This window comes from Ctenopharyngodon idella, chromosome 7, assembly GCF_019924925.1.
Source record: "Ctenopharyngodon idella isolate HZGC_01 chromosome 7, HZGC01, whole genome shotgun sequence".
In the NCBI taxonomy this organism is placed as follows: domain Eukaryota; kingdom Metazoa; phylum Chordata; class Actinopteri; order Cypriniformes; family Xenocyprididae; genus Ctenopharyngodon; species Ctenopharyngodon idella.
In genome coordinates, this window is record NC_067226.1 from 6,948,444 (window position 1) to 6,965,635 (window position 17,192).

Sequence of the window (17,192 nt, forward strand, 5' to 3'; positions counted from 1 at the left end):
ATAATTGTACCATTCGTGAATGACAACATCCATTATATTTTAATGAATGGACATTTTGCATTAGAGAAAGTAAATTTGTTTTGGCAGATGGTTTGTATTTTGCAGGGCCCAACAAATTACTTGTAGTTTTCTCAGGGCAGATTTGTTTCATAGGCCTTTGTTCTCTCGATCAAGGCACTGAATCGCTCAATTTCTCCCTTGAGGTTAGTTGAATAATCATAGATCTGCAGATGAACATTATGAAAAAATAGGTTGTTTGCCATCCTCACTTGAGTCTTATAATTTCATGAATTTGCCAATGGGAATTCACATCTATTAATCATAATTCACTCACAATATTATTTGTGCTTTGAACTGATTCTCACACAGCCACCCAAATGTCTGAATATGCAGAGATGCTGGAATTGCCTTCGTCCCGCTAATGGAGAACAGCAAATGTTTTTCCCTGGGTCTTAATTTCTCTCTCTCTTGTTTCACTCATTTGTCTCTATATAACTCTTATTGGTAAACCTGGCACCACCCTGTATTAACCTTTTAATGAACCTCTCGTTCTGATATGGAGAGTGGAGAGATCGGAGACTCCTGCCTCATTCAAAACCGTAACATGCCTTTGCCTCTAATCTGCATATTTTAAAACAAGGCCATCGTTTATCCGTAACTCAAGGCAAATATCTCTGCACTCTCCTGGAAAGAGGGTGTTTACTTAACTACTTTAACACAGAAGTTGTTCTGATGGAGCTCACAGCAGAGTGCAAAAGAGCACTGAAATCCTGAGGTCCTCTATAAAAAAAATGTATGCTTAACTGTTTAACCATCATTTTAATTTTTGAAGATACCACCATAAAACCACCAAACAGGACGTACAATATGTTGGTTTGTGTTTAAAACTTTTTTTCTTTCCAATTCTGTTTGGTGCTGCTAGTGGTGCCGAAATTACACACTTCACCACGATGAATGGAAAAACAACTTTGTTTTTATGCATTACAGCACCTTAGGCTATGAGCTTATTGGTTATTGCTCTGGCTCGGCTGATCATCTCTGTCAGAACAAATAATGCATGCTGAGAGCCTGTCTTATCTCCGAGCGTCCCGCTACGCTCCTCTCTTTCCCTCATGCAAACCAAAGAGAACGATAGCTAAAATTGCACAATATTATACTATGATACAGCTGTTGAAGTATGCTAGAAAATAATGCACCTCGTTTATAGTTTTATGAAGGTCATGTTTCTCCAAATGTGTGTTTGTATTACATTAGATTTTTGTTAGTGTTTTGTAGGCTTTAGAATAGTTAATCTGACAAGAAAACAAGCATGCATGTGGCTTAATTTAATATTTACTAATTTTTTTCTGTCACTGCATATACGCAATGTATATACATACACTACTGTTCAAAAGTTTGGGGTTAGCAAGATTTTTTTTTAAAATGTTTTTGAAAGAAATCTCATGTTCACCAAGACTGCATTTACTTGATCGAAAATACAGTAAAAACAGTAATACTGTGAAATATTACAATTTAAAATAACTGCTTTCTAGTATTTTATTCAAAATGTAATTTATTCCTGATGATAAAGCTGAATTTCAAGCATCATTACTCCAGTCTGTAGTGTCACATGATCCTTCAGAAATGTTTAAGAAACATTTCTTATTATAAATGTTGAAAACAGTGCTGTGTTCAATTTTTGTGGAATCCTTCTATGAATAAAAGGTTAAAAAGAACAGTGTTTATTTGATATATATTTCTTATGTAACAATGTAAGTCTTTACTGTCACTTTTGATCAATTTAAAGGGTTCACCCAAAAATGAAAATTCTGTCATTAATCACTCACCCTCATGTCGTTCCAAACCTGCAAGACCTTCGTTCATCTTCGGAACACAAATTAAGATATTTTTGATGAAATCCGATGGCTCAGTGAGGTCTGCATTGAGAGCAAGTTAAATTTCAATATTTCACGGGACTTTGGCAGTTTGATATACGCTCTGAACCACTGATTCAAAACAAAAGATTCGTAAAGCTTCGAAGCAGTTTTTTGAAAACGCCCATCACTAGATATTGTTGAATAAACAATGTTGAATTGACAGAATTTTTGGGTGAACTAACCCTTTAATGCATCCTTGCTTAATAAAAAGTTAGTTTCTTTCAAAAAAAACAAAAAAAAAAACCTGACTCCAAACTTTTGAACGTGGTGATTGATTACTCTCAATTCATCAATCATATTCTTCTGCTTTTCCTGTTATTTATCCAGGTGATCCTAAGAGTTGGCAGAACAAATCTCTCCCTGGAGATCCCAACTACCTGGTTGGAGCCAACTGTGTGTCTGTGCTTATTGACCATTTCTGAGGAGGGCAACGGCAGGTCTCTTTACTGAATGTGGAACCAGTTTAAAAGCGAAAGGACCTTCCCCCTTACGAACACACACAAACACACACTCACACTCATACATACACAAGATGAAGGCTACACACTCCGCAACACTAAATGAAGGGTCTCCTGGCTGTGCTCTGGCTTTGTTTACGGTAACCTCTGAGACTGGAGGGAGGGTTACATTCTACGAAGTGCTGTTTTAATCTCCTCATCGTCCTCTTCATTTTTGCTTTTTCCTTCACTTCTTTTTTAAGTGCTTTTAAAGGCTTTCGAGGATAACAAAAACAGACATTAACCATTGATGGACTGCATGCTCTGTGCCACTGACCAATTAATACTCACACTGTAAGCCAACTGTAATATTTTTGCGACACATAATTTGTGTTTATTTTTTAAAGGATTTATTAGGTTCTTCCATTCAACCTAGGCTACTTAAATGTATAGACTATATTAATCTGCAAATGTATTTTCACTTCATGTAGTATGCACACTATAACGTTATGATTATAATGTGTAGTGCAACTTTTCTAGAATATCGAATTCTAGTTTTAGGCTTTTCAATCGAGCAGTTGAAGTGTACATCTGACACATTTCCTGACTTTATTCATGTCAAGGTGCAGGATCAGCGCTAGATAAGAGCGTAAGGACAGAGTCGGAGAGAAATGGCATCTGAAGAATATACAGTATGAAGTTTTAAAGCCAAGGACATGTTAAGGCTCAACTTTTTTTAATGGCTCCTTTGTAGACACCACTAGCCTCCTCACAGACCTGTGAACTTGAGCACTGGAACATTCCTGCTGTGTCGAGATCTATGCACGTGCTTTGACTCAGGTGTGAAGACCGCTGCTCTTTCCTCTCCCCTCTTTCTCTTCCAGATTCTTCCTCATTCCTTCTCTCTCTCTCTCTCTCTCTCTCTCTCTCTCTCTCTCTCTCTCTCTCTCTCTCACTCCATGTAAAGCAGTGATGCCTTATCTGAAACGACTCACTTTTTTCAATAACAAAAACCTTTTTGGTTTCTTTTTTTGCTAAGTTGTTCTGATGATAAATTATGAAGAAACTAAAGTTGTCTTTTCTGCCATTTTTGTCAACCCGCTGTACAAATAAACATGGGTGTTGCACACAAGAACAGCGTAAAGGCTAAGAACAGGTTTTCTCTTTTTATCTGCTATGCACATGACCTTTAAAGAGAAACACAAATAAAAGATGGGAGGAAGGAGATCAATTGGCTGTACATAAAGCTAGCATATTGCCTTCATTATTGGTTTGTAAATGACTTTTTTGTATGTCTTTATTATTTTGTATAAAACTTAAAGGGGGAAAACATTTATAAAAGAGGATGAATGAAATGAAAACGGTTGTCTTTGTATTATGGTTCTACCCTTGAGCCTTTGAACGTGTACTCGGCATTAATAATATCACCTTTTCTACAGATACACACTAAATATAAGCGTTTTTAATAACCATCTTTTTATTCTTTATTTACAAAAGAAAGTGCTTGATGTAAACTATTCTCAAAACCTGTTTCTTTTAAAACGGTGTGCTCAAAATGTGTCCCATGCATTTATTTGTGATACTGGATGCTACATTGTGTGTCCTGAAATGTATTTTTGTACTAATAGATGATCTATTAAGGCACACCGGAAGACTTTTTTTTTTTTCTCTCTTTTCTTTTCTTTAGACAATATACAGTAACACCGCTTTGACTGGTCATTAGCTATTCACATGTGGCAGAGTTTGTTCCCTTTTCAACACAATTTCCAGTATGCCACTGTATTAAAAATAAAATCATTTTTAAAATACACTGTTGTCAGTTTATTAGGATTTTCGTAGTTGTAGGTGCAATACAAAAAATAATTTGCATAGAGAATACAATTTGCCGTGGCAAAGGAGCAAGGTGACTTTCAAAATGAGTCTCATTGCGACAGCACACTCGCTGACTGCAGTATAATGTGTAGTGACACTTGGTGGCCTGCAGATGGCGCAAATGCTTTACCGCGCAGATTCATTCACAACGTTCATTGCGTCTGGCGATTATAAAACTGATTTTAATAATACTGTACCTTTAGTCGATTGATTAAATAAAACCCAACTAAGTGATCACATCTTCTCATTGAATGCCCAATGAAACTGCATGCCTTGTTTAAAGAAATAATGAAACTTAAGAATGTGTTTTATTCCTCTCAATTTTAACTGGTGGGAGAGTCAACACGCAAAGAAATTAATAATAATGTTATTTTACTATCAGGCAAAATGCCTGTTTCATGTGTCAGTAGTTTTAAATCTTTATAAAATATCAGTCAGTTAATTATGCCATTGAAAATGGCCTTAAAATTTAAAAAATGGCTTTAATTTTTACTCTGGTAACAAATGTGACATGTTTACATGTATAATGATATATTTGAGACAGAGCTATATTAAAGACATTAACTACAGACCCTGTAAATATTACATGTACCAAACATGGTAGTTTGGTCTCTGTATATTAAAACATGCTTCCTTTTAAGGAGACTTGACATAGACATCATCTTTCAGAGGCTCAAACTGGAATTAAACAAGTCTGGCGGTAATGTGGCTATTTACTCCAGCCGTGAAAAAATGTTCACAAGAAATCAGAACAATTTGCATTTTAATGTACAATACACAGTTCGTTTGTAAAATACGTAACTATTTTTCATGCAAACTCATAAGTAATTTTTGGTCATAAATGTTAATAATTGGATTAAATGGGTTAATATTAAAATGTTTTATAGTATATTCATACAACTTTTCCGGTCCTCAAATGTGATTGGCCGGATATAAACATTTGATTGGTTGATCGGCGTTTCAAGCATACTAACAGTGTTGGGTCGTTTCGGCGCTTGTGCCACTTCTCTTCTTAGTGTTAATTGAGATTTACACGAATAGGTCAGCGAAGAGCTATTTGTTTAGTCGAAACGTTGGTGTTTTATCTCACAAATCGACGCAGAGTAAAGTGAATTTGTCAGATCGTTGGCTCATGATAGCTCAGAACGGGTTTCTCTCGCTGTCCAGAGCAGTGAGAAATGAAAAACCCGGAATGGAACTCCAGGAGACTCAATACAGAACGCCTTGATCTGGGGAGGGGAAAATCTCTGTCGCTCCGCTCCATTCACATACGTGGTTCCAGACCTGCTTTGCTTTCAGTCTGTGCGTTTCTAGGTGGCACGTGAAGCTTTATGCTTTGACTTTTTTATTAATTAATAAATATACAAACTAAAGTATCCTATTTTGGTCTTAAACCTAAGTTACCGGATACCAAGTACTTGTTTATTTAACTTGTATTACACATGACACTCACAATGGTGCAGTAGTACTGATGCTGCTAATAATCGGTACAGCAGCACTCTTTTTCCAGTGTCATTGCTTAAATGGCATATTAACCGAACGCAAAAGCTTAGTCTTAAAGCGAGTTTAATGAAAAGTAACAATATGAATAATAAGTAAGATTAGGTAGGCTCATTATATCATTCATTCACGGACTCTGGCTTTTATGGCTCCACAAACGAGTTCATTGCCCGCATCCATCCATCTGAATCTACATACGGCGGAACGTCAGTTCATCCCCTCTACCCCAAGCACCTGCTCACACATCTAACTGACAGACTACTAGCGCGAGGCTGGGGCTGCGGCTCTACTCAAAGATCGAGCGAACATTTTCTCACGGGAGTCGGACGTTGGAAACGCGTCGTGGAACCTCAGACCGCGTCATGCGCTGCAGCCGTACATACACGCGATAGATGTGAAGTTCGTTCCTTTGAACACGAGCGCTGCTATTTAGACGTTCTCCGTTCAGAGCCGTGAGAGATTTCATTAACGGACTGTCACGGCTGAACGGATTTGATGGATCACCTATCCCGTGCATTTCCTCGAAGCGGGCGACCATACAGCGCGCGTTTTCGCAAAGCTTACCTCTTTGTCTTATTGAAATGATTCTGGATAACGCTCAGTAAAACACCTGCTTGAAAACAGCGCACTTATCCTCAGAACAGTGAGAGTAGGACATCGTGAGGTTCCTCGTGTAACAGGATGATGGTCTGCGCGTCTTGGCAACACGCTATGCATTCATCTTTACTTTGTGGATGTCGGAGAGACTAAACCCAGAGGTGTTCTGTAAACCCGAAGCTCGCTGATTTAACCCAAGTTTTGGTTTCATTTAAACTGTTTAGTCGTGACCATGCCCGTCAGTGCAATGCCGAGGGGTCGCTCTCTGAGCCCGGTGTCTCTGTCCCGCAGTCTCTCCCGGCTGAGGGAGTTTCGAACCCGGACTCGCATCATGCTTTCTCTGGGAGTTTCACAGATGGTGCTCGGGAGTCTCATTTTGGCTGTCAGTTTCGCCGCTTTGGCCCTTACTACATCTCCGAGGGTGAGACATTCGTGTCCCTTTTGGGCTGGATTCTCGGTAAGTTGTCTTTATCCTTGAAAAATCATGTATTTTTGTGACTTTTCCCTTAACAGAGAGGTGATATTACGCGCCATTTGTGACCCTCAGCAACTGCAGAGTCAGCAATCACCTCACGCGCGCACGATTCTTAGTTTATAATTCAATTCTCCAGCTCATCAACGAGAGCCTGCGGTACAGTAGGCTATTCACCAAATGCCAAATTAAATGGCCTATAAATAATTCGGGAGGAAGGGGGACTCTTTGAAGCGGGTTTATTGCTTGGGCTCAGGTGAGCTCACCTATGAAAGGCTGTGGCTGGTGAATTACCTCTTATAATGCAGCAGAATGAACCCAAATGCTTGAAGGACATCAGACAAATTCATGCGCATTTCACTCATGCCTGTTGATGTTCTGAGGGAAAATGTTTCAACAGACTGTTAGTTTCTGACTAGTATTGTTTAATGCATCCTTGTCAGACTTTAAGACCGGAATAATTCTACTATTTAATCACAATAAGAGCCAATCTTTTTCACCGTCACTGACCACAGTACACACTTTAGAGATGGATATACATATTTAATGCAGTGTGTCCTATACTACTGCCATAGTTTTTCATCTAATTGTCTTTTTTATGTACAGATAAATGTTGTATCTAGTTGTATCTAGCATGTTGAACATATTGTTTGTTGTTGCACATTTTTTACATTCTTGTTTATTTGTTTATACCCTGCTGATTTCAAAAAGCTTGGCATGCTCTATTTTTATTGATAATTAGATTGAGATTTCAACTTGGTTCAGAAAGAATCTCTGAAATTTGGGAGATGAAGACTGGTTGAAGTAAAACGCAGTGTGATTTTTTTTTTTTTTTTTTTTTTTTTGTTCCTCATCAAGTAGCTCACACAAGCACAACCCTCTGATTCATCTTTACCAGGCACCGTACAACGAACTTCTGTAGGACAGTATTATCAACACCTGAAAATTTAATTCCGGCAACTGTAAATATTTATGAAGTCACACACCCTTGATTCAAGCCCCCTCACCCATACAGCGTATGTAAAATCTCACTGGTGTTAATTATGGTTGTGAAAAGTAATATAGAAGGGACAGGGACATGTGGTGACAAAGATAACCTCGCCTTGGGGTCAGAGTTCAAACAATAGGGCTCGGTGATCATTCTCCAGACGCTGATGTAGTGCATGCAGCAGATAAGGAAACGTGTGGCTGTCAGAAAGCTCAGCTGGTTCTTGTTATCAGTATGATTTGATGTGCGTTTCATGGATTTGTGTCTATGTATAGGTGCAGGGGCGATTAGCTGGTTCTAAATATCTAATAGGGTTTTGTAATAGATTTTGCACCTCTGGGTTCTGGTGGGAGGCAGATGGCTGTGTGTCCAGGCCTGATGTCAAAGCACCAGCGAGTTGGTGAACATGCTGTTCTCCTCACAGGAGTGGACTGGGCGGCTGATGCATAATGGAGCTCTGCAGAATTACTTTTGCCAATCAGAGTCTGGATTAATGGTGTGATCCTGAGTGAGCGGAGCAGCGGGATGAACAGCATGTGTGCTTGTCCTTGTGCAGGATAGGGATGTGCACGAGTACTCGAGTCATAAAGACTATGGTCACCTTTCTTTTTCTGATTGGTTATTGCGGCATTTTGTGTGATTGGTTAGTGTTTGGACAGTATGCCGTTCAGACCGGCGAAATAAAGTGAAATATGGATTTGAAAGCACACAGTGATGGCTGGAATCACTTTGATCATAAATAATAATGCAGTTAAGTGCAAAATGTGCAGTGCCAATCTGCCATACATAATATTATGATGAGAACACTATAGAATGTTGTGGGTATGTTTACATGATGACAATGTACTAAAATGTACAATTTTTTGCATACGGACAACATTGTTGTCAAAACTATTTCTGTTCACACGGATCCACGAAAAACAATTAAAAACGCTGTATTATGTTGCCAGGCCAGTAGTTGGCGAGGTCACTTTGTAAAAAAACACTACGCGCCTATAGACTGAACACGTAATACGCATGCGCATGACGTCACCGTTTTTACAAATTTGCGTTTTTGTAGTTTTTCAAGGAGACAATAACAGTATCATTTTCAAAAACGTGCACTTTGAAACCTGTTTTTAAAATTTGCGTTTTCAGGCCCATAAAACGGCATTGCTGTGTAAATGAATGGCAAAAACGCATAAACAGTTTTCAGTTTTTAGTTGAAAATGGTGTCATGTAAACAGCCCCTTAGTTGCCTGTTTCTCAGCGTGTTGTTACTGGAAGATCGCATACACAACCGGAGTTATATATTCTGGTTAGCACGTAACAAGTTCACTTGTATTTGCGTTCTTTTATGCTGATGCAAGCTGTAATGTTATGTTTATGTTGTGTAGAATATCTGATTAATGTCATGTAGAAAGGGCTTCAGTTTACTGCTGTTCAGCTTCACCTATTCACCTATCAGCTATTCCTTTTAGATGTTTCTTTTTTGAAAACATTGATGCTTTATTGATAATCTAGCAGTGTTATTTTTCTAGTCATATTTTTGATATTTTGATCGGCATACTTTCATGTCATCTTTCTATTGTTTAAATTAAAATATTTTCATTTTTCATCACCATGATGGACACGCCTCACCCCTGAATACTTGTTTTTGAGACCTATCAGTACTTGAAATGAAAAAATGAAAAAAATACTTATCCATAGTGCAGGGGGGAAATGCAATGGTTTGAATTCTTCAAAATGTATTTTTGCTGCCATTTCTTTACATCAGTCATCTGATCACCTACTTATGACGGACTAAAAATGGAAAAGTTTTCCTTGCATTTTTCTCATACGGACAACATTGTTCACACAGGTCTGCGAAAATGATTAAAAACACTGTATTATGCAGGCCAGGCCAGTAGTTGGCAAGGTCACTTTATAAGAAAACTCTTTAAAAAAAAAAAAAAAAGGTGTTTTTTTTTTTTTTCTTTCTTTCTTTCTTTCTTTTTTTTCTTTTTCTTTTTTTTGCAGTGATGCCATAGAAGGGCCAATTTTCGTTCCCCAAATAACCTCTCAGTGACAATTCTTAAAAGAACCATTTTTTTTCTTAGTGTGAAAAACATTTTAATAATCTTTTTTTCCACCGTGAAGAACCTGTTGTGCAGTGGAAAGTTTCCATAGATGTTGAAGGTTCTTCTTCATAGAACCAATAAAGCACCTTTATCATTGGAGTGAGTCCATCTATTTGATTTTCTGTTTATCTGCATTTATTATATCTCACCAGTCTTTTTATATTATCAGGATGCCCAATATATTTGCTTGATAAGTAATTTATTTATTTTACCAATAATGATTTCATTTTTAATGTTAATCAGCTGGTATTGGACAGCTTCTTTTTTATGAAGCAGATTTCAAAATGCATCTTTATCCATGCTTTGTATCGTTTTAATTATTTAATGGTAAGTGCTGTATTATGGTATTAAATAGTATTAAATATTGTATATTTTAGGTGCTAGGACTGGTCACCCTTCTTTTTTGCTTTTCACCATTTTTAATCGCTTTTTAGGTTTTTTGCAGTTCACTTAAATAATTTGTGGTATTTTAAAATGTTTTTTTTATTTTTTATTTTTTTTACAAATTTTTACAAAGTACAAATCTCTCTAGTAATATTAGGTCCTAAAGGTGGATGTTCATGTTTGTTTGTTTGTTTGTTTTTTTTAGTTTTTTTTTTTTAAATAAAACAATTAGAATTAATATAATTTTACGTGGATCATGTTACACTGTAGGATACTGCTGTCACTGCTTAAAACAAAGAAAAGAAAAATAGCAGAAGCTTTTGTGTGAGGTTATGCTGTAGTGCTAAATATAACGGTAGAATTGTGTGTATTAAGTCCCCTCGGGTGTGTGTGTGTGTGTGTGTGTGAGTAATGTATATACTGTATACACACACACGAGACACGAGGTATTCTCAATTAATTTTAACCATTCATTTTAACCAACCAAGGGTCAAAAAAGAAAAAAGTGTCACGCTTTTTTTTTCTGGTAAGACTTAAGGTTAACTGGTAAGGTCATGTTAAGAACCTCTACATCTTTTCTCTCTGCTTTCTGCTGCTCATGTTCGCCACCTCCCCCTCATCTCTCATCCCCCTGTCTTTGCTGTAACATCAGAAAGACACGAGAGAGCCTGCATCAAGTCTCTGGCCACAGCAGGGAGGCTTGATCAGCAGGAGGACTGTGAATTTTTGTGTGCACAGAATTATATTTGTTAATCCACCTTCATGTGAGAATTTAACTCGTGCTTCTCCTCCTTTATGCAACAAGCCGTTTTGTTATTCAAACAGATTCTTTAATTCGAAGGCCATCACCGTCTGACGGAGAGAATCTTCAGTGTTGGTAGGATTATGACAGAAAGGTGTTGGAACTCTGACAGCCAGAAACAGACATGTCATCAGGGTAACTAAATGAGTCCTGACAGGCTAATATGAAATGGCCCTCTGTCATATCACATTCCACACAGACCTGAACTGTTTCCTGTTGAAAATAGCAACACCAAACTGGAAAAAAATACCCAGCACTGTTTAGTGTGTGTTTGAGTGATGCACACTCAAACCCATGTTGTCTTTGTCAATAAGTACAATTACATGCATTTTAAATGTTCAGTTTCAGTCATACCAAAGCAAAAAATCCATTTTTTAAGTCAGCATGAATTGAATACCTACCCTATTTTCCTTAATGAATGTTACCGGCCTTATTGTCAACAATTCATCCATGCAAAGGTTTTATGCGCCAGAGAAACAAGCGCACTGCCATCTTCAGAATATTGTGTTTGAACTTCCGTTTTTTCTGTATATTTTTATGGTATCGCTGTCGAAGAGTAATTAGCTGGCGAAGTGGATTTACTTATTGTAGAGTTAACGAAAGTTATCATGAGCATTGTAATGTTTGAAACGGATGTAAGTAGACTGGAAAGTTTTTAAAATGAGCAGTTCATTCATAAATCCGTAAGATCTTACCGTCATGCTGTGGAAATACAAACCGGTACACAACGAGCACAGCACTGAAAAGGGGCAGGGCAACATAAGGTCTATAATCGGACCTTGATCATGTGATTGTGGCTCAGCTTCATATAGCATGTTTACACATTAATCGGACTATAGTTGGCCTCGACATTGAACACTCCAGAAAAACAGAAGTGCAGCGTGTATTCATTTCTTATATAGTCAGTTATGCATTGTATACTCGAACTGAAATACTTTAGCTGGATTACACAAAAATTCACTATATCTTGATTATAACTGCAGATGTACATACCTTTTTTGTCTTCTTTGTGTCATTCCCTTAGGGCGGGGGTGTCCAAACCTGCTCCTGGAGGGCCACTGTCCTGCAGAGTTTAGCTCCAGTCCTTACTAAACACACCTGAACCAGCTTATCAAGGTCTTCAGACTCACTAGAAACTTCCAGGCAAGTGTATTAGAGCTGGTTGGAGCTAAAATCTGCAGGATGTTGGCCCTCCAGGAGCAAGATTGGACACCCTTGCCTTGGAGTATACTGCATGTATGAATGTGTGTATTTTGTAAAGTTTGCATCAGTGTAGATTTCCAGCAAAGCATCTCACAAAACCTTCTCACTTTCTGTATAAATCCTCACTCAGTTACCAGCTTAGAGGAAATCCTGTTCCAGGGCTGTCCAGAGGTGCACTCTTTCCCATTATCCCCCACAGAGAGGAGGCAATCTGAAGTAGCCCTGCTGCTCTGGATGACCACTCTGGGATGAAATTCATTGCTGCGCTCTCTTTGGGGACTTGGGGAGTAAGTTAGCAACATGGGCAAAGCTGACTGACAGTTACACGCGGCATGCGGTTTAGGATAAACACACTCAAGGGGTGTGCCGTGGTGCACTATTGTTTGCCAGTGTTTTGTTGCAGTAGTGTGTTAATGTGTCCTCTGAATGCACCTACTTCACTTTCATGTGCCCTGCACCGCTGAGTCCTTCTAAAAGCATTACAGGGGAAGGTTGAGAAAAAGGATTATGTGTACTGTGTGTAATGGTTCAGAATTTTGTTTTATTTAGCTGCCTCCTCACAAACTCCCACAGAGCAAGTGAGTGAGAAAGTGCAGATCACGATAACAGATAACGTGTTTTCTCATTCATTTACTGTACAAGTGAGCTAGACCAGGGTTTCCCAAACTTCATTGTCCATTAGGAAACTGTGGCTAATAATTAAATCATAAAAATGTAAAATTAAAGTTAATAAAAAAACGTACTGATCTGTGCATTACTAAAATAGAGGTCTCTAGACAGAAGTTCACATTTTATTATCTGATCCCACGTTCTGAAATGTCTGATGTCAGCTTCTCATCCAGCTGAGTATGAGCTTCTGCTGTAGAGACACTCTGCACATTTGTCAAGCATCAAACTCCTGTAACACAGCTGTAGAGATGTAGAACAGGAGGAAATCATTAAACTCCACAGGCTTCCTGCTTATAGAATCTGAAGTTCTGTTTTCAAAAGTTAAGCTTTTCTTTACCATGCAGTACTAATATATGTGTGACCCATGATTATGTAGGAGTCCATGTGTGGGCATCATGTGGTTTCACACGCAAGACACTGAAGCTTTGCAGTCTAAATTTGACTTTTAATCATGATGGGTGGGAGGGCATGTATTACGTCTACATGCGATAATGAGTGCGAGACTGGGTTTATTTTCAGAATTTCCAAATGAGTGATATATTCCATTCCAGTTCTTAACTTTAAGGAAAACCTTAAAGGGATAGTTTCCGAAAATGAAAATTCTGTCATTTACTCACCCTCAAATTGTTCCAAACCTGTATAAATTTCTTTGTTCTGCTGAACACAAAAGGAAGATATTTGGAAGAATGTTTGTAACCAAGCAGATCTCACCCCCCCATTGACTACCTTAGTATTTTTTTTTCCTACTATGGTAGTCAATGGTGGACGAGATCTGCTTGGTTACAAACATTCTTCCAAATATCTTCCTTTTGTGTACAGCAGAAATTTATATAAGTTTGAAACAACTTGAGGGGGAGTAAATGATGACAGAATTTTCATTTTTCGGGTGAACTGTTCCTTTAACTTTTCCTTTCAGCTCTTCTAAATCATCCCTGTCTTTTCTTCATTCCAGCATTTCCCGCAAATAAAAACACTGTCATTTCTCCCTAGCTCAGTTTAATCAGCTCATTTCATTGTGGTCACCATTGTTTACTCCATTCCAGAACTCATCTCTTACTTTGCCGAGGAGGAGCCTCTGTTGCCTTACTCACCATTTTGGATCCTTGCCTATGCATTGCATTCAATATGTCATACTTATTGTCTTGTTTCTTTTTGCTGCATTCTGAGTGATGTCTGTTGGCTGATGGGTCATAGAGACATTTGTAAAGTGAGATCATTGAAACATTGTGACGAGAAGAACAGGATCAAGGCCAGGTTCAGAGAAAGGTGGACAAAGAGAACAGCAGAACACATTTTGTTTGGAGTGAGGTAGGGCTGTTCACTGGACACAGATGTTTCGTTCTCTCACTCCTCACTGAGGACTGTGAGGAGCTTCTGGCAAATTGTATTTTATGGCTAAAATTGAGAAAATAAAACCGATTCCATTCTTATATATTTACTTATTTATTTTCCTAGTTTCAGATAGGTATGTAGAGAGAATATATATATATATATATATATATATATATATATATATATATATATATATATATATATATATATAATAAAAATAAAAAACAGTACGTATAATATAAAGTAAGCTTGCATTTCCACCTTAACTGAAATAAATTTTCACGGTTCTACAAGATAGCAGGTGTCTACAGTTGTGTCAGTCTTTAAATGAACACAATTGCTATGAAACAGTCTGCATGCGACTGTTAGGTGGAAATTGGTTTTGTGTTTTTTAGCATGTGAAAAATATTCATTGCTAGAGCAATCAGAGATTGGATCTGGACCAATAAAAAGACACGGGCTGTTTTGATAATGCAAGAGCAATTCTGCCGTTTTTCCATCCATAAGTATCTACCATTAAAAGAGCATAATTCCAGCAGTAAAACCTTGTGTACATATTCAAGTGTCGGTCTCTGCATCATTTAAAGCTTTGATTAGTGATTAATGGTTTAGACATGGAGTTAAAGAGGAAAAATCGCCTTTGTGGTTTGTGTGTGGAGCTGGAAGAATTAAAATCTCTTTGCATACTAATTGGTAAATTACAAGTTTGCCTGAGAGAATAGGCATGGATGGGAGTTGTTCATTTCCTGGGTTGGCTAAATTGCCTTGCGTAATTGTTTCTGAATATGAAACATGATTAAAGACTGAGGAGGTGGGATGGATCTCATTTAATGAAACTTTTCAGGCGCAGGTGGCCATACTTAGATGAGATTTCCATGAGCAGTCCATGTGTAATCCATAATTTCTGCAAATAGCAGGCCATTAAAGGAAGTGCAATAGCCGACACCTTAAAAGAATAATGCTTCCTCGCTCACATGGCTACCAACACAACACTAATTCACACTGCAGAACGCTAAAACTGACACTAAACAGATAATGTGAAATGTGAGTTTACACAGTGAGTGTATCTGTGACCATTTCTTTCCATAGAATTGAATCTCACTGCAGTATGTTACCAGTTAAAAACTTCTGGTTCTCTTTCAGCTTATTCTGGCCTAGAAACACCAAATTAGACAGTAAGAGAACGTCTGGTTGATGTGTAGTCTCGGCCTCAGACGTCACGCCCATGGACTGCTGGCTGAACGTCTGATGCATATGGCGCACTTAACTGGATACACTTCAGGATTTTCAAATTCGTCATCTAATTGGTTGAATTCTATAGGATATCCTGGAGATGTGTGTGTCGCGTTCTTTAACGGTCCGCCTAGAAACAAAGATGCCGTGACGCCAAAGAGTATGTGAAGTATGTAAAATTCGCGGCATAGGGTGCTTCTCAATTCTTATTTGTGCATCCTCGTTTCCTTTCCTCGCATCTTAGCTCCACCCCTTCAGGATGCGAGGGAAGGACGCAAGGACGGAGGAATTGAATCAAGTGAAATGATATCCTCGCTCCCTTTAGCGTCACTTTAAAGCGTCATCAGCTGCACTCAAGGGATCTACCTATATGTTGTAAAGTTTGGTTATTTAAAAAAATTATAATTAATATTAAATAAAGCAAGATGCCCCGTTGAAATATGTGAGATGTAAAGTTTATTTAAACTGCAAAAGTAAAGCATACATTTAAATTATTGTGACAGATATGAAGGGGAAGGAGAATTTACCAATGCATCAGGTTTCTCGACGAGAAAGACTTCCGCAAAGGATACACCTGTGTATCCTCGCTCATGACTCCTCAGGAGGCTTCCTCAGTCCTCGTTTTCTCGCCTCCTCGCGGTGCAATTAGAGAATTGAGATGTCCTTCAAGATGGCTGAGTTCGATCGTTTTCCGAGTCATAGGATGGAGGACGGAGGAGCAAGGAAACGAGGAGGGATATTGAGAAGCACCTATAGACTCTTTAAAATACGTCCAAGAGTTTTACACACCGGTCTGTTATTGTAGGGTCATCAGTGTTACATTTGGTTGCTTTACATGTCAGTCAGATGGCCTCTGGGCGGTCCTTGGCCAATGAAAGCAGCTATGGAGTCCAGACCTTCTGCCGTCAGTCTGAAGGTCTGGCTCCGCGAGACTAGTTGACGTGTAATATGAGCACAGTTGAAGCGCGTGAAGCACTTCACTTCAATGTTCTTATTTGGTCATTTGTATGAAACTGGTACTTTTTAAACATGCATTCATTTCCAGGTGGGCTAGTACACCTGATTCCTGAAAGGGACAGATTGGGTAACAAATGGTTCTTTTCCACTGCGTGGTACCGTTAGACTCAACTCGGTACGGCACGGCTTTTCCACTGCAGTTTAGTACCGCTTCAAAGTGGGTGGGATTATAGATTGATTGTATAGTTTCGCGCCTCTACTGCCGTGGATCCACTCCTCGTCTACCAACAAGTCTGCACCTCATCTACTGACCACGATACAGCCTTTTCTTTTTTCAGGTTGCTTGCGACAGTCGTTTAAAGCAAGTCGTTTCGTGAAATAATGATACTGCCGTGGCTGTTACTATTTAAATCTAGGGGGTTTGGTGTCTCGTGTTTCAAATCCAGTGAAACTGGTAGTGACGACCCTCTGACCAATCAGTGATCTGCAGTGTTTACACGTCACATTTAGTATCTGTACGCCACGCTTGGAACCTCAACCGAGGTGGGACTATTTAAGCGAGCTGTACTGAGCCGTCCCATGCAGTGGAAAAGCGCCAAAAAGTGAGCCGTATCGTGCCATACCGAACTGTACCATGCAGTGGAAAAGCACCAAAATCTGCAGTTTCAGTGCAGTAAACTTGTTTTCTTTGGGTGGATGAGGTTTTTTCTTAGTTTGTATGTGGTAACATT

General features: G+C 38.6%; 2 protein-coding genes across 18 annotated transcripts in view; both read left to right on the top strand.

Annotated features, from left to right (window-relative positions):
• tjp1a (tight junction protein 1a) overlaps positions 1-4,161 on the top strand; it is a 164,174-nt gene extending 160,013 nt beyond the window's left edge. For all 16 annotated transcript variants that reach the window (XM_051898749.1, XM_051898736.1, XM_051898742.1 and 13 more), the window contains one exon: positions 2,244-4,161. In XM_051898749.1, coding sequence (XP_051754709.1) covers positions 2,244-2,338 — 95 coding nt within the window. In that variant the 3' untranslated portion in view covers positions 2,339-4,161. The remainder of the gene's footprint in view (positions 1-2,243) is intronic.
• A 1,357-nt stretch (positions 4,162-5,518) lies between these two features.
• Positions 5,519-17,192, top strand: part of fam189a1 (family with sequence similarity 189 member A1) — a 132,421-nt gene continuing 120,747 nt past the window's right edge. The window contains exon 1 of one of the 2 annotated variants that reach the window (XM_051898903.1): positions 5,519-6,779. In XM_051898903.1, coding sequence (XP_051754863.1) covers positions 6,555-6,779 — 225 coding nt within the window. In that variant the 5' untranslated portion in view covers positions 5,519-6,554. The remainder of the gene's footprint in view (positions 6,780-17,192) is intronic. The other variant, XM_051898902.1, reaches the window with a different exon arrangement.